General features: G+C 39.8%; 1 protein-coding gene across 5 annotated transcripts in view; it reads left to right on the top strand.

The window, feature by feature from the left end:
• The first annotated feature begins 4869 nt into the window (after positions 1-4869).
• DNAJB6 (DnaJ heat shock protein family (Hsp40) member B6) overlaps positions 4870-26786 on the top strand; it is a 63305-nt gene continuing 41388 nt past the window's right edge. For all 5 annotated transcript variants that reach the window (XM_082320128.1, XM_082320129.1, XM_082320127.1 and 2 more), the window contains exons 1-5: positions 4870-4963; positions 14666-14774; positions 16261-16370; positions 19115-19174; positions 19568-19678. In XM_082320128.1, the coding sequence (XP_082176254.1) occupies positions 14710-14774; positions 16261-16370; positions 19115-19174; positions 19568-19678 (346 nt within the window). In that variant the 5' untranslated portion in view covers positions 4870-4963; positions 14666-14709. The remainder of the gene's footprint in view (positions 4964-14665; positions 14775-16260; positions 16371-19114; positions 19175-19567; positions 19679-26786) is intronic.

Raw genomic sequence — 26786 nt, 5'->3', positions numbered from 1 at the left:
CCTCTTGATTGCCTGAGAAGCACCGTACCAATGAAAACTGAGGTGCTCGGCAGAAAAACTCTGGAGAATGCTAATGAAAATTGGTTATTTTGTGCTTTTAATGCTTCTACTTAAAGTTTTAAACATTAGGTGTATTGCCCATATTTCAAGTCTAATTGTTTCTGATAAGCTATCAGCAAGAAGTTAATGCTTATATTTAATTAAGTGGCACTTTCCAGAATTACTTTGCCAGTAGTACTATAATTAAATGATGTGAGAACAGTCTTTGATACATATGCTCATATTCTTTGCTAATACCAAAAATAGAATCTGTAAATCTGTAAATAGAAAAACTGGATGCATTAAGCAGCAGGCCAGAGCAGCAGGCCGGGAAGGCTACAGCCATTACCACATCAAAGGGACTGATATTAATATCTCTCTAATGCAGCATTTTTAAGCATTTCTTGTGTTCTGATGGGCTTTTCATAATTGACCTCCATAAGTCATGAAAAAAGATTAAAAAAAAGAATCTGGGAACTATGTGAATTGCTAATACCTCCTGGAACGCTGCCACATTATTTCCATCATTGGGTTATAGCTACCAGTTAGGCCTGAATTCATCTCACTTAACTTCAGCCATCTGTAAGGCGGCTGTCGGGGCACTTCCGATGAAAGAGGGGCAACCCAGCGACAGAGCTCCAGAGGGCGGTTCTTTCTTTACTAAAATACATCTCCAACGTGGGTGGAATAAATCGCGCCCTGCAGGTGCCCCCTCCTTCTCTCTCTCTTCATAGTCAGAGGCCTTAAAGGAGATGCTTAACTTTGAGACAGCTGAAGGTAGCTGAAGGGAAAGCAGACCTTTGCCTCATGTTCCCAGGTGAGAGTTGAAAATTCTTGAACTACGAAGATCCTTCGATAACAGAGTTTATTCTGACTCACGACTCAGCACCTGGATACCAGCCCAGGTCTGCCTGGGTCTCTGATAGCAGCTTCGACAGACCCACCAGACTTTATCAGCTTTTGTGATTGGAATGTTGATCCCCTGCCAGCAACATCAGATTCAGTGCTCTTTAACACAATGTGCCAAGCTTTTGCTGCAAGCAGCTAGCCATAAAAACATAGAACGCTTTTACTTTATACTTTTGCAAATACCTTTGAAGAAGGTCTTCTGAATCTAAAAGCTTTTCTGTTTTATTAGTCCTATAAGTAGATCTAATTAAACATGTTACCTCTTTCTACGAGTCCTGCCTCTAAAACCTTTCCCGTGACATTACCTCTGATGAGGAGGAAGGTGGTTTTGGCTCTTTGCTTTATGCACTTCCCCCTCTTGTTTATCTGTGTTAATTTTTTCCACAGAGACTGCAAGGTCCTTCTGTTGCATGGAAAACACTGACACGGGCAGTTCTCATTTAAGGACTTCCAAACTATTGTAAGACATCTAAATACTATTAACGCTAAAGTTTAAAACTAATTATGAGAAATCTTAACTGAGTGTGACTGAATATGCAGATCAACTTGAAGTATGGGTCAGAAGAATTTTAATTAATTCTTGGGGAACTAGTCAGTCCTGTCCTGTGGTACCTGAACTATGCAACTCGAATGAGAGAAAGGGGGGGTTTAAGGTAGTTCAGCAGTACCTGACTATAGTTACGAACATAATTTATCAGAGTGCTACTCTTAAAAGCAAAGTAATCATAGCCACAATATCTGTTTTGAGCTTTGGGTGATCTGGGAGAAGCAGAGACTTTGCCTGGATACAGACAGATCAGATCACGTTAGCCTGAAAAATCTCAGGGGCTGAGCTGACCCGCTGGAGATCTGAAGGGGTGAGCGGTGGGTGTGCTGCCGCACGGGGCTGAGGCAACAAGTGCACGGGCTGAGCGGCACGAAAGCAGCGTTTCCTTCGCTGCTGACCAGCAAGCAACGTTCTTCTGATCACAAAACAAACAGAAGCCAGGAAAAGATGACCATGAATGTCTGTGGTTTTGAAACTACTCTTTATGTTTCTGTGTTAAATTCTACAAGAAACTGATCGAAAGGGATAAAAATCTGTCACTGTTAACATTTTTATAGATTCATCCTGTTAGTCTTGTGCTCCCCAAATTACTGCTAACTGGTAACCCACTTCTGTGCATGGAAAAATGTGTAGGGTTAAACCTTGTCAAGATGACTTCGGGTGGAATGCTTGGAACCACAGGTGGGAGGTAGAGACTTCTCCCTTTGGCAGGAGCTGAGCAGTCTGAGGGAGGCTGTGTTCGAGGCAGCCTCAGCCTGGAGTCTCTGGAGCTCCTTCCCCCCACTCCGAAGGCCTTGAGATATAAATAGAAATCCCTTAGCTGCTGCCTCTGTCCTGTTGTTCCCGAATGTCACCAGCTCCAGGGAGGTCCAGTCCTCCTGCACAGTCGGTAAGGTTGGCTCCTGCCTGGGCGCAGCTCCAGAGCTGACCAGACCTTGCGCTTACAGGCGTAAGGTAGTGAAATCTCTCAGAACTGGAGCACTGGGGACAATCATGGAAGCGGCTCTGCAGAAGCCGGCTCGAGTCTGGTGGGGACAAGCTGGGGTGACATTGTTTTGCTACAGGAGTTTTGGGGACGCTGACTTTGCACGCTCACCTGAATCTCTGCAGTGTGTTCTTCAGTATACCCTGCAGTACCCCGTCCGGCTGCCTTTGCCATGTGCTGTGTTTATTGCAACCCCCTGCCTTCCCCTGTGACCCAGAGAACAGAAAGTTAAATGTCAAGTGCGTAATATAAACAAACTTTACAAAAATTAAATACTTTTTGTTACCGTTCAGTGTTAGATAATCTGAGCTATCAAAGGTAATAAGTTAAAAAAAAAAGTGCCTCAATAAATGATATTTGTAATTGGTGGCTGTGCAAACCACCCGTTCCGCAAAGTCTCAGGAAATGTGTTCCTATCCCACTTCTAAGACAAAGGCAAGTGTAAAACAATTAAAATGTATTTTGGATTTTTTTTTTTATGTAATTCCATAATCTTTTGTTTCTTTCTATAACTTTGTTCAGAAACATTTATTTGCATTCTCTATGTTTCGCTGCAGAAAATGCCAAACTGGATCTCGTACTGCTATCTCTGCCCTCAGCTGTGAGCAAGGCACTTCACCTCATCGCACCTTCCTTTCTCCAAGTGCAAAATTGGTCTCTAAGCCTTCCCAAACATTGCTCCTGTATCTGAAGAGTACTAACGGAGAGCTACGCTGTCTAGAGTCAGAACAGTGTTAGAAAATCTGTGGGAAATTAATGCAATGCTATCACCCGTACGACAATTGTGTTAAAGCAGCAGTGGTCCTGGTTGCACTGTATTGCAATTTCAACCCTGTAATTCCATATGGAATTACGCTTCTTCGCCACTGTTCTGCTTGTGTGGATAAATAGAAAATTTTACAATTGGCATCCATGGTACTATAACGTGAGTACAAAATCTGGTCTGTAAACAATTAAAGCAAAGTAACTGCCTCAGGCACTACTTCTAGCTTGTTTACTGCAAGTGAGATTTTTTGAAAGACTGAAGACTTTTCATATCGTTCTCACCTGTCATCAGTGATGAAAGGCTGAGGAAAAAACTCTTTATTTCCACATCAAGAAATGTTTAAAGCATTAAATCAAATTTTTCTAAGATCTCCTCCCAAACTACACAGTACTGACCTGCTGCTTGCCTTTGCACTTGCTAGGCTGGGAATCTTCTGAGGTTTGCAACCATACCTTATAGAAAGAGCCAGTCTAACCTACTGCTCTTTTTTTTTTTGTTTTTCTTCCCAAGTGGATCAACAACTTGGACTTCACAGCTACTTGCTGACGAGAAACTAATAATGGTGCTAGGTGTCTCTTTGATCTAATTTTAAAGACTTGTTTCCTCGACCAAAATTTAGCATCAAATCTCACGGAACAATATTTCTTTTGAAGCTTGTACTTCCCCCAAAGCACCAAGCCTATACTTTTCTTAGGGTTGTCCTACTACTTGCCTTGCTGATTTGTATTAGGTTTTCCTCTGTCTTATTCCAAGCTTTTTTCTTTTTGACCTGATCCCACTCCCACATAAACACCTCCAAAATAATGAGTAGCCTTTTAATTGACTTTACTTGGGGAGCACACGTTTTAGGTGTGGAAGCTCTGTCATTTCACCTTGGTGATCTATAAATCAATGCCTCCTCCAACTTTTTAAATAAAGGGCAAGAAATATAATTTTACAGCAATTTAAATCATGGATAAAGTCCAATTTTTTAAAATAGAATAATAACTTGGCTGCTTATACTTTGCTCTCAGCCATGGCACTCAGAAAACCACATGCTCAAATGTAACCCAAAGGATGCTTAAATATGTTCAAACAGCACAAGGAATCTGTACAGGTGCCAGCTGGAAAACGATGAATCTGTCCTCAAAAGAATTGTACGTGAGGGTTACAATTTTTAAGACTAAAGTAAAGACACACATGGGGGAAGAAATTTTGCCTTCTCACTTCTAGCAGCCCTCATCTGTCAGCAAGGCACTTCACCTTCAGTTTTTTCGAAATTATGGGGTTTTTCTTCTCCTTTTCCCCCAGCAGCACATCTGGACATCACTTTTTTCTTCTTCTCCCCCCAAGCAGAGGGGTTTTCCACCAACTGCCCGCCTCCGGGGGCTTACGGACCCCGCAGAGAGCAGCGGCGGGGCGGCGGGGGGAGCCGCTGAGGCGGCTCTGCCGCCGGGCGCCCTGACAGGGGAGGCGACGGCCCCGCGCGCCCCCAAGCCCCGCCCAGGCCCCGCCCCCGCAGCGCCGCCGGCCGCCGGCAGGGGGCGGGCTCCGCTCGCGGGCGGGCAGCGGCGGGGCGGCACGCCGTTCGAGAAACTTCCGGAAACAGCGCGGGCGGAAGTGACGCCGCGCGGTGACGGAGCTTCCTGTTTGAGGCTGAGGCGAGCTGCCGCCGTTTGCCGTTGTCGCGGGCTGCGGGCGGGAGGGTGGCGGCCGCGCTGCCGAGGCGCCGGGGCGGGTGAGTGCGGGGGGCGAGGCTGCCCCGGGACGGGCGGCGTGAGGGGGAGGGGAAGGGGGGGGGGAGGGGGCGCCGGTTTCTGGGCCAGGCCTCGGTCTTAGCAACGCTGTGGCTGGTAACGGGGCCTGCCGGGGCCGGCGCCGCCATGCTGCGCGCTGGGGGACCGGCGCTGGAGCGTCCCCCCGCAGGGAGCCTCTCCTCAGCCGCTGGGGAGGTGCGCGGCGGCGGCCGGAGCGAGGTTTGCGCGGCGGAGCGGAGCGGGCGGCGGGGATCTGTGGCGCTTGGGGGCGGGCGGGGAGGGAGCCGCCCCCGGGCGCAGCGGCTGCCCTGGGCTCATCCCGTAACTCGGAGCGGAGGAGTTAGAGTTTGGGATCCCCGGGCCGTGCGATCCCAGATCGGATTTGTTTCCGGTTTGCTGCAAGCAGAGAAGGCCTAGGGGAAAAAAAATCCGCGTTTCCATTTCTGCCTGCAGTGGTTTCAGTTACGAAAAGGTGAGGGGGAGCCTCAGTTCACCCTTTGCTCCTGAATGTGTTGAACAGACCTTTTACTTAAAGTCCTTTTCTTTGCAGCGTACCTTTTTGGTATGCTTGTGAGCCAAACATGCCTTTTTTTTCCCCCCGATAGAAGTGGTTTAGTTAAATTCTGTTCTGCTTTTATTAACTTAGAGTAGGGTCAGTAGTAAGGTTTGTGGGTGAAGGTGGTAGTGGTCAGGTGTTTTTTAACTCGCTGTTGCCAAGTTCCAAGCTGAGTTGAAAATTGTCGCTGGCAGGTAAGGAACAGAGTTTGTCGTCAGTATTTGCTGGACTTCTGAGAGGGCAGAGAGTTGGGAATTGAAGTTATTTATGACCAGTGTTCACGTTTGTATCAATGCTTTATGCTGTGTTACAGTTCTAACTGTCAGAGCTCTTGTTGGCTGCTGAAAACCTGTGCTGCAGGCTTGAGCCATTCTAATGAAGGCATTAGTAAAGGTTATTCAAAACACTGAGCAAATTTGTTTTGAATTCTGATAGTAATAAACTGCTTGTTTGGTTCTCATTTGGACATAGTAACATCATAGAAGCTAAATTTATAACAATGCTAATGTGCAAATGGTCAAGCTTGTGACATTGCATAGTCAATCAGTGATCAAGCCCTGAGTTTTTAGGATATAAAGTGTCAAAAAGCGATAAGAACAAGGTGTTGACACAGAGGGAACAGCTGGAATGAAACTAGGCTCTGCCTCTCTGGTCCTCTGAGGTTGCAGTTACTGCTGCCTGCTGACCTTAATTTTTGTGTATTCTTTGGAGATCCTTGTACTTTAGTTAGGAGGGATTTTATGTTCAGCTGATGATCAAGAGCCTGGTGGTTAATGTACCATTTAGTTTGCTGGATTATGTTGTCAAAGAATATTTGTTTGGACCAGTGAGTAAATGTATTTACAGATCTTGTCTCTGTGGTTACTTTTTTTGTGGTTTTTTATTTTCAACAACCAAAATGCTAACTAGTGCACAGTACTGGTCTAACTTTGTTTCCCCGTCTTGGCTCTCATATTGCCTTGTCAGTGGAGAACAAGAGACAGTTCGAAATGGAAGTTAGTTTAGGATTAAATTTTCTTAAATAATCTTGGACATTGGAGGAGAAATTTAACTTGCTACTTCTACCGACAGTACTGTTTAAACTGCAACGTTAATAACAATTTCTCTATCTGTAAACTGTAAAATTCTTCTCGTTCTCCATCAGATTGGTCTTTTTAGCACTTGTGCTTTCTGACTGCAGCACATTCTTACCAAAACAGCTGTGGTATTTTCTTCTGTCTTTCCTAGATTGATGCAGTTTGCTAATTTATCTTGGCTGGACTTTGGGAGAAAGCATGCAAGGCTTCACTTTTGTGTAACACAGAATTTTTAGCTGGGGGGATAATGTGTTTTGCTATTTATTTTTTAAGATATAGATAAATTTGTATATCTACTGTATTCTTTCATCCACTAGAAGTTTTGGAATGTACATGGAGAGAGAAAACAACTTATGTTAAATCATCATCTCAATAACAAGGATATATGAGTTCCTAATAGTATTTGGACTGTACTGAGGAAAGAAATACCTTTTTTTTTTTTTTTTTTTTTTAACTGTAAAACTTTTGGGACTCCTGCATCTGTACGTCTGTGCTTAACGCATTGGCGCAGTTAGATCTTTATGCTGAGGTCATGCAGGATGAGGGTGATGATTGTGGTTTACTGTGAGTCCAGAGGCACTGAAGTTCTAGCCTGGAATTGACTGAAATGTCACAGCAGGTCGAACGGACAGAGTGCAGCCACCCGTGTTAGCCGTGTTCTGCTCTCGTGCTGCTGGCTGTGGAGGATAGTGCGTCTCGATCATGTCAATACACTGGACTTCCAGACTGGAGTGGACCATCTGTTTCCTACCATATAAATAATGATGTTTTGAAGGGAGTGTATTACCTTAATTTTCAACTTAGTTGTGTGAGGTTTAATATAATAGTATTTTGCTCCTTAAGTAATAGCATTTATAAAGAACCTCATCAGCTGTGTCCTGAAAACATTTTCTGTCAACAGCTTTTCCTTCATCTTGATTTATTCAAGGAATGGAAGGATTAGTGAGATATTACTTAGCTTTGTCGAAACTTGTTGACTCTTATATCTGATGATTGTTTATTTCAAGATAGAATTAAGTTAAAACCGTAGTTGCTGATATTAGTAGGTTTAAATTATATTTTCTTTGTTTTTGAATGAAATACATTTGAATAGATGTTAGATTTTTCTTGAGTTTGGACTTAATGAAAGCATTATTCTGCTTATGTTTATTTAACTGCTAGGGAAGAAATAATTCATGCATATGAATTTCACTCCTGCAGTTACTAGTTGTAAGTTTCATTTGTGTTTTCTGTTTGTTCTGAATAAGTACTGAAATCCTACTGATATTAATGAGGACCCAGCACTTAACGAGGGTCTCGTAGCTCATATGATAAGTCTGAAGCCATTCATAGCTAAATTTGTACCCAGTTTTTGTTAAAACTTTGTTAATTCTTTTGATTAGAAGAAATTCTTTTCTGTCTTAAAATGTAGTTTGAATCTATGACAGCCTGTCATCGTTGTTCTGAAAAAGAAATTGGCGTTTGCTTTAATGTAACTTTTTTTTTTTTTGCTGGTTGGCTTAAGTAAAATTATCATGACTCCAAAAACAACTTCAGGGGAAGTGTGTAGAAACTTTAAACTATTTTCTTTTCCCCGAAGGATCATCTGGTTGCATGTGATTATTTGGCTGAAACTTTCTGGACCCGCTCTTTGCCAGTTGAGGCTTTCACTGTTTTTAATCACTTAATCAAACACAGATCATACATTTTTTTTAAATAACTTAGGAATATTTTTACTTTGTGTTAAAATAGCCTTTTATGGTTAGTTTTAGGAGGGTGCCAGTGTTCCAGATATTTGTATGACACAATTCCAAATTTGGACACCTGAGTTGTCGTGTTTTGGAAAAATGCCCCTTTGCTTTAAGGAGAGATCATGAATAAGTAGCCCTTGATTTAAGGCACGCTCATAGATCAGATAGATAAGCAGTAGAGTATCAGCCAAGGGTGTGAGGGTAGCCTATTCACTGATCTACTTCCTTTTCCAGTTTTTGTTAGCTAGTTTACATTTCTGTCACAGATTAAGATTTTTCGATTTCTTCTGTTTCCTCTTTTGGTAGATTAATTGGTTTTTTTAATGGTTTCTTACTTGTTGCCCTCTACAGGCTTTCCATGTGCCAGGCAGTCATACAGACAAGAAAGTCCTGTAGTTCTTGCCATGGTTGTGTCTTGCTCCCCTTGGGGAGGGGAGGAATGGACAGGGCTCTTTATTACTTCTTGCCTTGAGGGGTGATGGAGCCTTGTACAGGTGGCTCTTTTTTGGTTGTGGTGGGTTTTTGTTGTTGGCTTTTTTTTTTTTTTTTTTTCAATAGAACTTGAACTGCAAGGTGGAGCAGTCAGCCTAGCTACCTTTTCCTGTGTATGAACTGCATCCTCTCATATAATAATCATGGTATTCGAATCCGCTGTTTTCTAACATAGAAACAGGATGTTTGGGGTAAACATGAGATTAAACTAAGCTTTTTGGAATGTTCATTTTATTAGATTCATCTCATGGGGATGCTGTGGTAGCATTAATGTAATGAGTACGAACATTGCTATTTAAGTACATTTTATTAACATTAATTATATGGTAAATTTACATTTTTCCATGAAACAATAAATTTTAGGAACCTGTGACAACTTTTCTAAGCTTAGGTAAGTAGAAGTTAAAAGTACTGAGGTTTTTAATATACCTTAGTCTGTACCACACTGTGCGTATATCAGTGGTAAGAAAAATTTAATGTTGGTGCATTGTTTAAATGTATTTGTCAGATTAATTAATCACAGATTTTATACAGGTTTTCTTGCTGTATTATTGCACTTATCAGAACTAAAGTAACTTTCTTTTGGTTCCTCAGCCTTCTTAAACTTCCTCTTACAAAGATTTTTCTGATACACAGTGTGGGCGGTTTTTTTGTTAGGACTTGTACAGCGTTAGCACAGTGGACCTTTGCTAGTACAGCCAAGAGGCTGCTCATGGTCTCAGCTGAGTTACGTATGGCACATCCCAGATATCGTTGCTAGATTTGACACAGATCTCATTTTATTTGGGATTCAGCCATAGTTTTGAGACTTGTATAGCTTCCTGTGTTGCTGAGTTGTATGAGGTAAAATGCATTTGATTGTTGCCTGAGCGGTGTTCCGCTCTGAAGAGTTGTGGTGTGAGATTTGTCTTATTTTGGTTAGGGCGTGGGATGACTCCAGAAGGCAGTTTCTATAACCAGTATCTGTGTGTTAAAGGCAGTGACCTCTTCAAGCCAGTGAGAACTCCTTGAGCCACTGGTACAAACGTGTCTTGGAAGCCTTGGCAAATAGTGCTTTATGGTTGATCTTTATTTGCCCTTCTTTTAGACGGGTAACTTGGAGAGATAGAGGCAAGTCATTGCAATTCATGGATTGCATTTGAAATCTGTAGCTTGTGAGCAAATGGAGTGATGAACTTCACCTGAAGTTTGTTACTTTAAGACTGAAAATATTTCTATATGTCTCTGAATTCACTGTACTGTAAATAATAAAAAGCTTAGAAAAGATGTCTTAGCTATATAAAAATCAAATGAAGAAATACTAGAAAACTTCAAGAGAATGTGTGTGTTGCTGGATATTCTTTGCGTGGCCCTTTGTATGGATCCACAACAGTATTAATGCTACTGTAGTTTTGTTCATACTTTGAAGGAATGTAAAAATTTCACCAGGTCCAGCTGACATGCTGCTTTCTAATAAAACTCTTGGAATGTGAAAAATGATATTTTTTTTAATCATAGGTTGAAGTTCCCAAAGATCCTCGAGTGTGTGCATCATCTATTAACATACCAGAGCTGTCTCTAAATTGCTCAGTTGCTGTTGAGTAGGTGAGACACAAGCTCAAGCCGAACTGGGATTCAGAACAGGGTATTTATTCTTCCTGTGCTGCCAGCAGGATGCAATCCTCTAGATACGTTCATAGAAAGCAGGCAGGTACTAGGAATTGGGTGGCTGTGCAACCGGCACCGGGTGTTGATGACTGGCTGCTTCTGTGAGTTGCATGAATCAGGAATTTGGAACTCCGTCCCCCTCTGCCCAGGTGACTGCGCTAGTCACTAAGCTTGAGCTATTCTGGCATCTTTCAGGACTCTCCGTGCTGCCCCGTTGCTTCATGGCCAGAAATAGATAACTTTTTCTGACTAGGCTGACTGCAAAGGTCACATGCCCTTTGCTGTCTGAATTTCCTCCTGACTGATTTTAAGAATTTCTTGTTTGGATACCTTCCTCCCTTCTGTATTTAGTTGGGGGTGCTGCTTTGTCATCCCTGCAGGTTGTGCATCTGATTACTTTTTTTTTCTTTGTCATCTGATCTTATAAAAGTTTATAGCTCTCTACATATCTATCTTCCGTAATTCTTCCCATGCCTTTTATGGAGCTGAGGACTTTGCTGTAAAGAGAGTTTATGAGCTGGGTTTCGAGATAACTCTAAACTGATCTAGCTTTGGGCTGTGCTGTGAGAGGGATGTCTCAAGCCTGGTCATGTACTCCTATCAGTTGCCTTGAGCATTCAGGGCTTCTGCTTGGTAAGCCAGAACAAAGCTGACTTCTCCTGTGATGACTGAGAAACCTATAAGCTATGGAAGCTTTTGGTTCACATAAACATTTGGATGTTTGATTTGTTCAGGCTCCAACGGGGGAGTTAGAGTAGTTGATAGCATCCTATAAACACAGTGCAGTTATGAACACAAGTAACTGTAGATTTTTGCAAGCAAGCATGAAGGCCATGAAACAACTTCTTTCATGTGGAGTTTTTTTTCCTTGTTTTTTTCTTCTGAGACTTTGAAGATTTTCTGCGGCTGGAGGTGGGAAATTATCTAATGTGGCCTGGCTTCCTTGTGGCTTTGGAAAAAAAACTCGAGTGCCTAGTTAATGAGCCTTGCTTGTGTATTTGGAGACAAATTGATAGATTTGGGGTTGGAAGAAGATTTTTGTCATGTTATTTTGGTTAGGACAGTTGAATATTTTTGCTCTTCATTTTGCAGGAAGGTGTATGGTTTGCAGCTTTGAAACATCTAGGCATTTTCACCATGCAGATTCCTACTAGCCTTAAAACTACTGATTTAATTTTTTTTTAATCAGCCACTTTCTGTTTTGTTATAAGTTGATGGTGTTTTTTTTCTTGAGTGAGTATTTTAAATATTTTTTTTTTTCCTGGAAAGATTGGAGACAGAGGTCTTTTCTAGTTTGTGAGTGCTGAGTTCGTGTTTTTTTGGTGGTTTTTTTTTTTTGGGTGGTTTTTTATTGGGTTGTGGTTGGTTTTTTTTTGGTTCTTACTGGATGTTGAATAAAAATCCAAGTATTTCTAAGGGGCTAGATATTAGCTGACGCTGTTTCACGTTTGTGCCTGTTTCACTTAAGCTGGACAAAAAAAAAGCTGCAGATGAATTTTCTTCATGTAAATATTGCTAAAATCTTTTTGCACACAAGCAAAAAGTTCCTATGATACCTAAAATTGTAGCAGTGGAGTTTATGCTTTATGGTAGCTATCAGATAAAAGCAGTGATTAATTGGAGATGAACTTTTACTGTCACCCAAATGTTTGATTAAGAGAAGGGGAATATAAACAGTTTGTTTCCTTTAGAGAGCTGCTGGCTTAATTCCAGATTTCATATTAGTGGCACATAAAAACTGAACAATAACACACTGACAAAAGATAGAATATGCAAGCACCAGACATTTCTTTGAAACAAATAATTCCTCTGTTCTTGGGGGAGTTGCTTTTCAGGGTCAGAGTAATCTATTAAGAGCTGGTCGTGTTGCTTCAGCACTCATTTTTGGTCCCAACTTTAGCCTTCTGTTATGTATTGAGTCTGAACTTAACAACACTGCAGCACTGTTTTTAAACAAACAGCTAAAGTGTTTAAAGAAATATATGTTGAAGTCAATATGACTACCAGTGTGCACAAAGTTCTCTAGGAAAAGATGTGATTTATTTCTTACATCTAAGTTGCTTTTCCTACCTGGTTATTCTAGCTAGAAGCTTGAGTTTTGAATTTTCCCTTTAAGATATATGCCTAAATTGAGAGAAGTGCGTATGCAAGTCTTGTATTTAAGAAAAAAAGGAGAATATGGAAAAAAACACTTAGCAGTATGGTATGTGCTCTTACGTGTTGTGGCTTCCTGCTGTTAGCTCACTGGTTTTAGGCTAGTATATCTTGTTAGGAGGGGCTTGGACCGTCTAGCCTTAAACTTTACTCACACTAGATTCCACACACCCCTCCCCTTCTTTTTCTTTCTGTAAACTGTATGTTCCATATATGCTATTACTCATCAGGGTTGGCTACAGGATTTGATAATGTACCTTAGCCCTTGTTGACTTTGCTCCTCACCTGTGTATTCCTAGAGCTGTTCTTCTAATCGTTGTTTGGGAAACAGCAAAACTAGCAAGGCTAGTTGGTAGCAAATATTCTGGGATATTTTTGGTAGTCTATATGTTTACATATTGAACCCTGCCATTACTATATTAGTATTGGTGTTCTTAATGTTTGTTTTAATGCAAGTGTCCCAACTTCCTTTGGTGTTGGTCACAATATTAACTATACCCTTACTATTTTTTTCATTGTGGAGGTTTCTTCAAAGTCAATTAGAAGGCTGTTTACTTGGTACACTTTAATTTTGTAACTGTTTGTGGGACTGTATGGTTAACTAGATTGCTGAAACCACCCAAGTTTTAAAAACACGTAGCTCCTCCAGTACATTTGCTTCTATAAGTAGTTTGGAGGGGGGAGGTAACGTGGCAGGGTATCTCTTAAACTGGCTTTGCCATTTGAGGAAATATGTGTGTAACCACATCCCTAGTTAAAGTTAATTAAGCTTTAACTTACAACAGCAATGTATTTTGAAGATGTACCAATTTATTTTAAAAGGAAGTCTCTCTGTAATGTTTATATCCCAGGATGTTGAAACGTACATGTAATACTAGTACAATAAAAGAATTTCAGCATATTTCACTGGGCTATATCATGCTTGATTTTTTCAGCATTTATGTGAAAGAACATGAAAACAAGACTTTGCTTGGGCTGAAATGAAAAACACGGAATGACTGGGGGGGGGGGGGGGGGGGGAAGCTTTGCCAGAATGGAGACTTGTTACAGTGGTGGGGAGAAAAAGCCTTTGCATGAAGAGATGAAATGTTCTTGAAATTTTTAGAAAGATTCATTAATCTTAGTGGTCATTTAATTGAAGTAATGGTTAGTATAACTGTTCCTTGTAACTATTCTCTAATATTGACAAGGAACTCTTGGTATTTAAATCAAGTAGGGCAAACGCTGTTTCTTTTAACTTGTAGGTTTCTTAGGACGCTTGTGAAAACTTTATTTTCTTATAGTAAGAAACACACAGTGCCTCTGTATTTGAGTTGGTTGGTTAACCTTGCAGTTTGAGCAATCTTGCCTGGCTATGTACTTCATGTTGGTAAACATAAAGGAAGTAAATGGAACTCAGTAGCTTTGGCAATATGTGAATTTTCTGTCAAAGTTTGAGTACAAGAAAGGCTTATTGGAAACTATAGGTGGAAATTTCGATTTCTAAGACCTGCACATACATTGCTTTTTTGAAGGCAGCATCTCAGTGGAAGTAATGTTTTGATCAGTAGATGTGAAAGATACGGCCCTTTGTTTATGCTCATGTGTGCTTAAGACGTGACATAGGTGTCAGCAATGGCATAAAGTGAACATGATACGTGGTTTCTTTTGCATTCAGTTATTAATGCATATATTAAAATGGTGACATACTGTACATGCTCTTCTTAATATACTGATTAAATCTAGCTTTTCAGTCTAATTTGTTTCAGGAACCTGTTACCTACGTGTCTGTGCGCTGTGTTTCAGTAGGATTAAACAACATAAAAATCAGAATCAAAGTAATTGCTTGTCAACATAAAGTGTTTTTATTTTTTGGTGTTTGGAACATTCAAATTTCTAAAAACAAGCAGCTCGTTCAGGTCGGGTTTGGTACTGGAAGATACTAGGCTCCTACCTGACTTTTGTGTAGCCTTAGTAGCATTACTACTTTTTGTGTAGCATTAGTAGCATTACTGGACAAGCTTCATTTACAAGTTCTTGTTGTTACAGGACTTGAAAGACTCACCTGTTGGTAACAAGACAACTACTGAAACATGGTGGATTACTATGAAGTTCTGGGAGTGCAAAAGCATGCCTCCGCAGAAGATATTAAAAAAGCGTAAGTATCACTGATGTGTGTATATATATATATGTGTGTGTGTGTGTATATATATGTGTTATGTATTTTAAGGAACAAATCTAATCACATGGTTTCTGGATTCTCACTTTGTTGTCAATACTAGGATGAGTAGTAGTCATCTGAGGTGATACCTTTGCTAACAGAGAAATATTCAGTGTTCTGAAGAAAAAGCATTTGCTCATTTTTATGAAATTGGAAAAAGAACCCTGAGAACTGCTGAAGTGAAAATGCCGTCAGTCACTGGTTTTTAATCACTGTTAAATACATTTCTGTACAAGCGTGCCTCCAAACTTGATCTGGTACAGGCAGTGACAGCCCCTTCTGTGGCTGAATTGCAGTAACTAGTCTTCCCTTCCATTTGCAGGGTGCTTTTTCAAAGTTACTAACAAGTATTTGGCACACTGCTTTTTTGGATACTAGCTCGCTCTTAACATGAGGTCTGGTTTCTGTGCTTAGGTTTTAATGGACTGAACATCTGTTACTATATTAAAAAAAACCCACCACTGTTTAAATTAGGCACGTTTAAAGGAATTAAATACAGTTCTTTGTTTAGATTTACTGTTTATGTACTGTTTTAAGATGGGTGTTTGTAACATTTTCAAAAGATACTGTTTACTTTTCAACGAACAATTGGGAGGAAACATTTCTGTAGTACACCTTTCTAGTATACCAAAACTGTTTGACAATAAATTGCAGTTTCAAGTGACCTGGAAATAGTGTGTTTCTCTCTTGCCTTCTCCTAGGCGCCTGAGCTTAATAAATCAAATTGCACTAGTGCGTGGAAGTTTGCTTTGTGTTTGTTTTTTCCCTCCCTTGTTCTTTTGCAAATTCCTGCGCATACTACTTTGTCAACTCAAATGTTTGAACTGTGATCTTGCATGGCTCTGTGTAAAACACTGCAAATCAACGTAAGTGCAAGCTTAGCTTTGCCCCTCTAAGTAGTTATGAATGCTTTGCCTAAAATAGTTCATTTGAGGATAGGAATTGTGTGCAGGTGTAGCAGTCAAAGAAGCCACTGATGTTAGGATGCTGCCACAGTTTGGTGTCAGGGTACTCTTGGAGCTTTATTGTCTTTGTCTGTACCAGAAGAGTCCTCTTGATGCTTCCCATGGTTGGTTGTAGTATTGAATAATTATGGAGCTCTAAGGAGAAGCCCATAGCAGAAATGTTATGGAATGTTTTGCTTTGACCTGCCAGGTGTTGAGCATCAGAAACACACAGGAATAATCTCAAAGTAACTGAAGAACCCCAAACCCACTTTTTTCTTTTTTAAAGCAAATCTGAGTAGATGGTTCTTTGTGTACTTGCAGAATCTGTTGGTACTGGTCTAGACACAAGATACAAAGCACTTGGGAATTTCTAAATACTTTAATCCCTGACAACTTATTTGAAACATTTTGTGTTTATCTGTATAGCATATTCCTTCATTTCAGAGTAAAATATCCTTTGTTTTCCTTCCATTTAGGTACCGCAAATTGGCATTAAAATGGCATCCTGATAAAAATCCAGACAATAAAGAAGAGGCAGAACGGCAATTTAAACAAGTAGCTGAGGCCTATGAAGTTTTGTCAGATGGTAGGTATTTTAAAAGGGCTCTTGAACTGCAGGTCTCTAGTCTGGGTATCAGACTGAAAATGCTGATGTATGATGCTTTTAAAGGGATACTGTAACTTTGGTTTACTGTGCAACTCAACTACTTCCTTTTCAAAAGAAAGGAGAGAAAAAGAAGCTTGCAGAGAAGACAGAATAAGCAGAAATTTTGAAACAAAAAATTCAGGATCTCTCTAGATGAGTAACTAAACCAGTTTCCTCCTAGAAACTGAAATCCTGTTTGCCACACCCCCTTCAGAAATTTCTGAAGAGGTATCTGTGAATACCAATATTCATTTTTATCTTAGGAGGTAAAGCCAATGTTACTGTTAATATAGGGGAATTATTGTGTTAGTCCAATAAAAATCGGGCTAGAAATCTGTGGAGTATCTACTGCTGGGCCTACTGCTTCTAGTTCTTGTGACAGTAAACTAATCTTGACAGAGCCCAAGCATACTGTAAACCTTGCTGAAAATCTGGATTGTGTTTGGATGAATTCTCTAATTTCAATCAAGTGTGATACTGAGGAGAGTGTTTATTTTGAATTGTTCTGAAACAGTTGCTTAGCTTGACCCACGGGGTGCAGGAATTCAGCCTATAGTTCACCTGTATTGTTTTGCTTGAAAAGTATCCTTAACTTTTGGTAGTGTTCTGGCAAGAGCAGTCTGAATCATAACAAAGTGATTTAAGATACTTTGATGATTTTCCCCTGTAATTGACTGCAGCTGTCTGTATGCTATTTCTGCAGTGTCCTTGATTTCACCTGAGACCAGTGAGCATGGGAAAGCTATATTTAAAGCACCAGCAGCATCTAGATTGCCTTTCAGAATTTGGCCTGGTTTATCAAGCTGCAGTCTTGTGCACCCTGTTTCTTTCGTTGGTTTTGATATTTAATTGGCATGGGAGAAACAACTTCATTTATGGGCAGGTCATTGTATACTTGTCTTCTAGGGTAATTTAACCTTCTTAAGCAAATTTTTTGAGCCAGATAAAAATAGGATACTGGTCTGGTTGTTATACAAATCTTTAAGTTCTTTGGAAGCAGTACACTGCTAGAATTTTAGAACATCCTCTAAAAATGCTGCCTGTTTTTGGATCTAGACCAAATCCTAAGTTACTGGTGTCTTAACAATGATTTGTGCAGCCCGGGTATCTGAATCCTGAGCCCCGTGGTTGAGAGGCAATCAGCTGTTCTGCAGACTTAATGAAATTTTCTGACACCATTACAGGCTTGAATGAAGACAGATTTTTGGCAGAAGAATAGTTTTGTAAGGGGTTACATAAGCAAAGAATACTGAAATTGGGTGATCATAGAACACACTTCCCTTGTGGTTTCAAGAACATTATATTTTTCAAGATGAACTTCAGGTTTCGTGAGCCCTCAGGTCTTCCCTGCTGTTTCTTGCTCCTTCTCACAGTTTGTCTACCTTACTGCTTTGGTCTTTTTACGTTGGTGGGTAGGTTAACCTCCTTTCTTTAAAAATTGCTTTCTAGAAAGGCAATACGGGTAATATACCAAGCTTTGCTGGGGATGTGTGTGTGTGGGGGACCTATTGCAAGTTTCCATTATTTGGAGATAATGACCAGTATATAAAATTTTAATTCCTGTTAGAAGTATTTTACTCTTCAGTAGCTGTTTGAGGTAACTGCGTGTTCTTTCAGTGATGCTATTTAAATTTCAAAAACATCTTTCACTGAAGAGATTCCAGTGGGAATAGCATGTTAATATTAAGAGTCTAAAATCAGATGCCCTGACTGGTTTTTGGCTGATGCTTCCACAGCAGTGCAAGGAAAATAAGCTGACTCTCTGGCTCTTTAAGTTCTTCAGGTTCCCTTCCAACAGTACCAACAGTGCAGTCTGATCTTATGTAGTAATGTAGAGTTAACTTTTCTCCTCTTTCTCATTGATACTGGAAGGCTGGTCTGCAGTGAAATTAAGAAAGAGGCATTTCATGCCTTCTAAAATAATAGAGAACAAGCAGTTTGAGTCAAATCCTTTCATGGCATTTTTTTAACATCACCTCATTCCCCTTTATTAAACTAGAAGTGGTTGTAATTAATTTGAGGGGTTTTGCAGTCACTCATACAAACACTGTCCTTCTGTTTTCATAACTCTCTCACAATGGGCTTGGTCTTGTGCAATAAAAGGAAAAGAGACAATGGTCAAGGTTTGCAACAAGGGAAGAAAATTCCAGTTGGATAGAAGGAAGAGAATGCTTACAATGAGAATGCTTGAGCACTGGGACTGTTTTCCAGAGAGACTGTGGAATCTTCTTTTCTTGGTGATTGATGAGATCGGGGCTTTCTCCAGGCAAGATGTGACCAACTTTGAGATTAGACTTGTTTGGAGGAGAAGGTTGAGTTCTAGAGGTCCTTCACAACCTAAAGCTTTCCGTGGTACCTATGTAAAGATAAAGACTGCAATATTCTTTTTAAAGGCAAAGTTCCTTGTGAAGTTTGTCCTTATACCAAAATTTTTTCTGATACAATAGGACCTGAGCTTCTACAACTAAATGGTAATAAGTGTAAAGTTTAGTACCTGTTCTTTCTGAACCTAAATTGCTTCGGCAATCCTCAACAAAAACGTTCACCAGTTAAATGCCAGAACTTTCTTAATAAACTAGCTTTGAGAAGATGTTTAGCTGAGAATACCAGTTAAATCTTTGGTTTTTTTTTTTCCAAATTCAATGTGCCTATTTACTGACATGATGTACAACTTCTCCTTGTAGCTAAAAAACGTGACATCTATGACAGATACGGAAAAGAAGGCTTAATAAATGGAGGTGGAGGTATGTTGACAACTAGCAGTTCTTTGCTTTCTCTATTCTGGTGGAAAGCCATTTTCTGCAGCTTTCTTTTTAAGACAGGAATCTGGAAATGCCTATGCTAAGACCTAAAATGTAATCTTCTGAAAATGGAAATTTCAATTGTTTTTACGTTTTTCTAGTTGTTGTAAAAGGTATTACTGATATCTGGAAGCAGAGAAAAGAGAATTAATTATAAAAAGTATTGTGTATATTTAGCTTGAGTGATACCTGAAAGGGAAAGAGACCTATTAGAAATGTGTTAATGTTTTTAAATGATTCAAATCTTTAAATGATTCTATGAAATACTATATAGGCCTGAACTTTCTTGTTAGTAAGAATGTGTGAGGGTAATTGAAATTTAACTTCTTTTTGCAGGTGGAAATCATCACGATAATCCGTTTGAATTTGGATTTACATTCCGTAACCCAGAAGATGTCTTTAGGGAGTTTTTTGGTGGAAGGGACCCCTTTTCATTTGACTTCTTTGGTAAGTAATCCGCTGGTTTAGTTACCTGTATCTAAACTGTGGCTAAAACTTTACTCTTACAAAACAAACATAGCTAATGCAGCTTGATTAGAAGTAGCTCTGAAAACTGGAGGTAAACAATGGTATTTTGTATTATATTTAAAATGTTGGTTTCCTGCCTGTGGCTTCTTGGTTGATTTGATAGTACAGAGCAGATACGGCTTGCCAATTCATATTTTGTTGCAAGGCCTGGTTTAAAAAAAAACCATAAAATCACGGCTGCTATGTCTCTGTAGGTTGGAAGGAAGTAATAGTCAACAGAAAAAGTATACACTGGAATTCTCTCTTGAGAATTTGACTGGGGGAGCTTAGTCTGTTGAATTTGATCTCTTTTGATCTGTAAATATTTAATGTAGCTTTGAGAGCTGCTGAACTGGACAGGTTAACTGTTACAGCATAGCTCTCAGTGTGAACTTGTATCATAACAGGAATGATTTTCTTGCATCAAAATAAGAACAGCTGCATACGTAATCCAGGCACTCCCAAATTCATGTCACGTGTTTGCTTCGGGGATAGAGTCCCTGAAGGCTCAGATAACTTAAATAGTTCTTGAAGCCTGGATGCTTCATTTAGTTAAAAGAAGCAATATGTGATAAAGTTGTCGAAGTCATCTTTTTACCATTGTGCTGATGGTCTTCTGGCTTGTGATGTTGCTTGCTCTAGTGTATTGAAGGTCTTTTCAGAGGTGCTGGAGTTCTTACTCAATCTCTCTGTCTTATGTTCTACTGCGTAAAATGCTGGCCTATAAGGTGGAACAGATCCTGTGTTCCGTATTTACTTAGAGAAAGTAAAAAGTCCCATATTGAAAACTGCAAGAAGTATACTTGAAAAACAAAGCTCTCTCCCTATTCTGTGCCTTGATATTGATTAATCTCTGTAATAATGTATGTAGATGTTTTAATATTTTTAAAGGCGATTTTTTATCTTTGCTGGCAGCATTAAGGGGCTAATTCAGCTCAGATTTTAATTACATCTTTCTCTGGTTTGCTATTCAGGGATCATCAGTTGTTGGATGACTCTAATGAAGGATTAGAAAAGGGGTTGAAGGGCTAGAGGTTGAATTCAGTAGAATGTTAGTTGATGAATTAGATGAGTAGCTAGAGGAAGAAGCTGGTAGAGGATAAGCAGCAGAACTTGAGCAATTGGATCCAGTGGGAAATCAGCAGAAGTATAAAGGGCAGATTGGAGGAAGCATCTAGCAAAACACTGATGAGTGAAACGGAGGCTGAACTGGGAAGATGCAACTGCTTCATTGCCTGCAGTAGAAGAAGAATCTTAAGGAATACTAGACGAGGATTTCAGTTTAGATGAGATGAGTGATCTCAGCACTGGTTAGGCCACATCTGGAGTACTCTCTCCAGTTCTGGGCTCCCTAGTACCAGAAACAGAGCTACTGGATAGAATCCAGTGAAGGGCCACTAAGACAATAAAGGGACTGGGGCTTCTCTCACATGAGGAAAAGGCTGAAAGAATTGCTGGAATTGTTCAGTATAGAGAAAGCTCAGGGTGAGGGTCTCATCAATGTGTATGTGAAGGAGGGGTGTAAAGAAGGTGAAGCCAGGCTGTTGTCAGTGGTGCCCAGTGGTAGCAGAAGAGGCAGTGGGCACAAATGGAAGCACAGGAGGTTCTGCCTAAACTTAAGGTAACACTTTTCTACTGTGAGGGTGACTGAGCATTGGAGCGGGTTGCCTGGAGAGGTTGTGGAATCTTCATATTTGGAGATACTCAAAAGCCGTCTGGACGTGGTCCTGGGCAACTTGCTCAAGGTGGCCGTGTTTGAGTAGGGGATTGGACCAGATGACCTCCAGAGGTCCCTGCCAACCTCAACCATTCTGTGACTGAGTGGTAGAAAACCTAGAAAAATCTGGGCAAGATGTTGAGTAGGAAGCTAGTGAGGAGGAGCTGGGAGAGAGTGTTTAGCTCTTTTGTTTATTTTTTAATCTAAGATACTTTAAATAAAATAGTTGGTTATCAATCAAATACCTTTATAGTATATTGTATAGGTAAGGCATGTTCTGGCTATTGGGAGACTGCCATAGGCTTTGTTTGACTTTGATTGTATTTACTTCATCAGCACTAGGAAAAGATTTTACTTGCTGTCTCTAAAAATGTCTGTTCATGAGTAACCTTAAAGCTGTGAAGTTAAGTTCTGCATGTTAAATAGTCATGGACTTAAAAAGAACCTGAGGACTTACCTTTCGGATTCTTTAGAAGGAAGGCTGTACAACATAGTGCATAGAGCTATCTAGCTTATCAAATGGAGGTACCACTACTGCCAGAGTTTTCCTGGGATATTCCAGCTACTTTAGCCTCTCCTGTAGAGGAACAGTGATGCATCTCACCCTGTGGAAACAGTGGACTTAACAACATATCTCTGCCCTGGTGACATCGAGGCATGCTTCCAAAAGCATTCTTCACCTTCTTAACACCTGAATTTATTTATTCAAAAGCAGGTCGTCTACTTCACGTATTGAGCACTGTTGTTGTCAGCTTGAAGATATGAGTAATGTGGCACAGGCTCCTCTTCTTGCAGAGTAAGGTTCTGGCACTGTCAGCAGTGTTTTGTATGCTCCAGTTGATGAAAACTAATCGTTTCAAAGCTGCTTCCACTTTATGTGGATAGTTGCAGTGTCAGTGACCAGAGTCCTAAAACCTGTGTTGAGCTTTGGATTCTGAGTAAAAGCTTTTGTAATTTTTCTCATCAGAAGGCTTCCAAGTGAGCACCTCTTTTTTTTTTTTTTTTTTGAAATTTTTTTGGCTTTAAGATGCTTAAGACATTCTCTGATGTGGGAAAGTGTAACTCGGAACAATTTTTCCACAGCTTTCTATAAAAAGTGTTTGCAACAATCTCTGCCTTTACGGGAATGTTTAAGGTAGTACAACATGAAAATACGGATGCTTTCAGCTGAATGTAGTGCATTTAATAATGCCAAAAGTAAGCAGTAAAATTGTGTGTATAACATGAATATTTGTATTTGTGAAATAGAGCCCTTGTAGATTCTGTTGTGTTGAAACACCGGTGAGACAGCTTCTGTCCTGAAGAATAAGGGAATTTGTCTTCTAAAAATGAGAAGTTTTAAACTTGTTGATGAATTTTTCTGTGGAACTAGTGACTTTTTCAGGAACTACTCAGGTTATAACTGGTTTTATAAGCAACTGAATAAGGACTGAGGTCATGCTTTCTAAAAATGTATGCTGGTGGAATCAAAGATGAAATTGAATAAATACTTGGAAATGTTTGCACCTTTTATACAGTTTGAAGTGGCATGTAGTGAAGCCCACAGAATGCAGGTGGGACTCTATCCTGATTGCCATTGAATATGTGAAGAGCAGCATTCAGATGCATAATCCCTGTAAATTTATGGATGTGAAGAATTTCTAAAATTGTGCTATGAATTGAGTCTGTTAAACTCCACTGAGCTATGTTGCACTGCTATTGCAGTTACAGAAAGTTTTCTTTATAAACAGAGGCATCTTTATTCATCTGTAGAAAAGAGGAGAATGTATGAAGACTTCTGTGGTGATTTTTAACTGATGAGTCCCTTCAGACTTTTCAAATGAAAATTTATAATACTGTTGAAGACAGCTCTGAACACTTCCAAATGGAGCAAAGTTAATGTTATGTGCTGTGTGTTGCACTGGAATTAACTCAGCCAGTCACAATTTGTTTTCACTGATTTTCAGGCAAATTCTTTGTAAAAATAAGGGTGCATAAAGGCTAGTACTTTTAAAAACTTGATCTGATAATATGACAGATGGTTAACTCTCTTAACTTTTGAGACATGTAGGCTTGCTTTCTGTGACACCTGGTTACAGCAGAATCTGCTTTTTTGAGCTCTTCCACCAGGTGGAAGATAGATTTCAATCTCTTTGATGTATAGATGGATAGTAATCCTTATAACAGGAAGAAAAGATGATGCTTCCTATGCAGTACTACTCTTTGTATTGCAAAGTATTGCCTTGGAATATCAACGTCTGGTTAACTGGTATTCAGCACTCTGTACCATATACTTCTATTCTTTTACTGTCCTTTGACATTAGAACTGACTGTTTACTCTTAAGGTAGGGATTGATTTCTCATTTCAGTAAGTTTGTTTCATACTCAAACTATATCCTACTCAATTTATATATGGTGTATTTATTGTTTTAAAGATTGCTGCTTCAAGCGTTGTGAGGAACAGAAACTGATGTGTTTTGGTGTAGGCAAAAATGCTTGACTGTGATTCCAGACTGTTAAAGAATTGACTTAGTTTTGGTTTAGAGGCTTTTCAGATTCTCACTTCAAGAATGGGTTATATGTTGGAAGGGATTATCAGTGAGGAATTATGTTGAAAGATGGAGTGTATATCACAAGAGCATAACATTACCCAACAGGCAATTTAGTAGTTCAAACAGCTCCTTAAGTAGTTAAGTCATCTTTTATACACATTGAGCTTCACATACCCTAAACCGTCTCAAACGTCACCAGATGTGTATCTGAGATGCCTGAGTAATTTCTGCATGGGCTAGAAAATACAACTTGGGACCTACAGCAGGCCAGTATCCTCCAGTAGCAGTATCTAGAAGCTCGTCAGGATGTTACGGGACATTTCAAACAGCTTTAGATGCTTGTATGTCTAGTTAGATGAATCCCACAAGGAACCATGCTTTTCTGTGTGATACAATGTGTTAATAATGTGATGTGATAAATTGCTCCAGATGGATGCCCTCTCTAGACTTTGATGTCCGAGAGAAGTCTGTTTGTGGAGTCTTTTTCAACATAGATTATAATCTTGACAGTTTGACTGTAGTTCCTAAACACTTTAGTATCCTTGACATACCTTCTGAGATGGTATTTTATAAATGTCTTAAATGTTTTTCCTAGTTTGTGAAGTAAAATTCACAATGTATTTTAATCTAAATTTAATACCAGATGATGTATGTAAACCCATACACATTCTGTGGAGTTTTCCCATGAGAATTCTGGTTACCTGGTTTATGTGGTATTTAAAAATCTATACTCTTGGAAACCAAAGGTAAAATTAAACTTAACACCTTTATATGGCTAGCTAGATATATAAATATTTGTTACAGAGAATGTCAACTAGGTAGTTATAAGGTGTGTAGTTTGGTTCCATCAAACAACAGAATCACTGCAGATTGGGTGCTGTAATATCGATTACATAAAATGAGGCATGAGCGTTCTAGAAAAGTATAGTGAGTTACTTTAAGCATCCAGGCTAAAGAGTCTTCCCCTGACAAGAAAGGGGAAAAACCTATGTGCAGTAATCCTTGCAAACTCTATTTTACATGATCTGTGTTTTAGGATGTTGTTTAGGAATGGGATAGCTTCATCAACCTTTTTGTCTCAAGGACAGAATGTTGTCTTGCTGGCGCAAAAGGTTTGCATAAGAGTCAGGTGATGGTTTTAATCCACATGTAATCCCGTTTCTGATAATTATGATGTTTGGGTGTTCTAATGCAAAATATATTTGTTAGTCAAATGAGTTCTTAAAACTGAAAATGGAGGTAGCTTTCAATTAAAGCTGTCTTGCACAACATTGTCCTCTTTGTAATTAGCTTTTTGTTGACATAAATTTGCAGCTTTTGGTGCAATTTATGAAGTGCTCAGAGATTTGCATGTGCATTCATTGCTTTGGTATGAATGCGCACAGTTGTATTTCGTAAGCACCAGTCTTAGATCATAATTATCCACTGAATGGTCCAAATCTCACTACTATGAATTTTTCAGAATTAACTTGATAGGTTCAAAGAAGGTTTCTGAAACACAGGAGTTGTCTCACCCAGGCAGCATTATCAAATAGGAATAGGTGATGCTGTGGCTCTGTAGGTAACTAAACTAATATATAGCTTCTGCTGCTAAAAGGGAGGAGGCCTTGCTCCAAATCCTCGTGTCTGTCTGAAAACTTTAATCTTTGACTAATGCCCCATTAGATACATTGAGAAGCTGTGTGATAGCACACTGGCCAAAGAGGAAGTTTGTCTTGGGCATCCCAAGCCAGTTCAGGTTGTTAGTCCCCAAGAAAATGGTTTGATTTGGTTTTCTTGGATGGCTAGCTGGTTAAGTTGGTCAGAGGACAACTGCTGACCATAGCACAAGGAGAGCAGGTCATACAATGGTAGTGGAAGATTCCTCCGTTTTTAAGGTGTGCCTGAACATTTGGGCATTAATTTGATAAATATGAAATGCCGATTAGAGTTGGACTTGCTGTACTCTAGCATCTTTGTAATTATGGTATAGATAGTGTTCAAAGGTAATGTTTTAAGTCTCCTTTTTCTAGAAAATTACTAATCCCAGGATGTCTGCTCTCTATATATCATTAAAAAGACTTTCACATACTTCTGCTGGTAAACTTTCTTAAATAAGTGGGGCAAACATCTGTTTGACATTAATTCGTGGAAGTAAGCAATTATAAAAGACCATGCTGAAACACTCCAGGCAGGTCAATCAACAGTGCTTGCAACAGCATCTTAGTGTCTCTTCTGAGTGGCATCAACAGTATGCTTATTTTGTAGTTAAGGAAGAAAATATTTCCATGCAAAAGTGCTTACAGGTTTCTGTGGCCTGTCCAGTTCTGATGATATGGTTTTTTGTGGCTGGGTACACTCCAGAGCTGTAGCATGAGGTTCTGTGTGTATTTGCTGCAAATCTGCATCTTTGAAACTTTTTTCAAATAGGAGACAAGTTAGAAACACCTACTCCGAGAATTCTATTCTATTGTATGTATCCTATATCTATAGTCCTTTGCATAAACATGTTATTCAGACCTGCATTTCAGCCTCTCTTCTGGCATGATCTATAAAGTCACTTCAAGTATGCTTTGATATAAAGAAATGATGGTGGGCAGGCAGCCTGTGCTGCCTTTGCTTGCTGAAACACTGCAGACTAATACTCGATGCTGTTGAGTTTGGCTGCCTCCTTACGTAGGGGCTGAGCAGCCTTTCAGCATTATTCTGCTCAGTGCGGTGCAGCTACAGTGTCATCTTCCTGCACCTGCAATAAGGGCATTCAGCTCGTGTGTCTCGTTTTGGCAGAGGCAATAGCGTGGCTCTGATAGCAAAGAGTGAA

This window comes from Platalea leucorodia (genome assembly GCF_965183815.1).
Source record: "Platalea leucorodia genome assembly, chromosome: 1".
NCBI classification, from domain to species: Eukaryota; Metazoa; Chordata; class Aves; order Pelecaniformes; family Threskiornithidae; genus Platalea; species Platalea leucorodia.
Note: the sequence above shows the minus strand (reverse complement) of the source record. Positions and strands in the feature narration are given on the sequence as shown.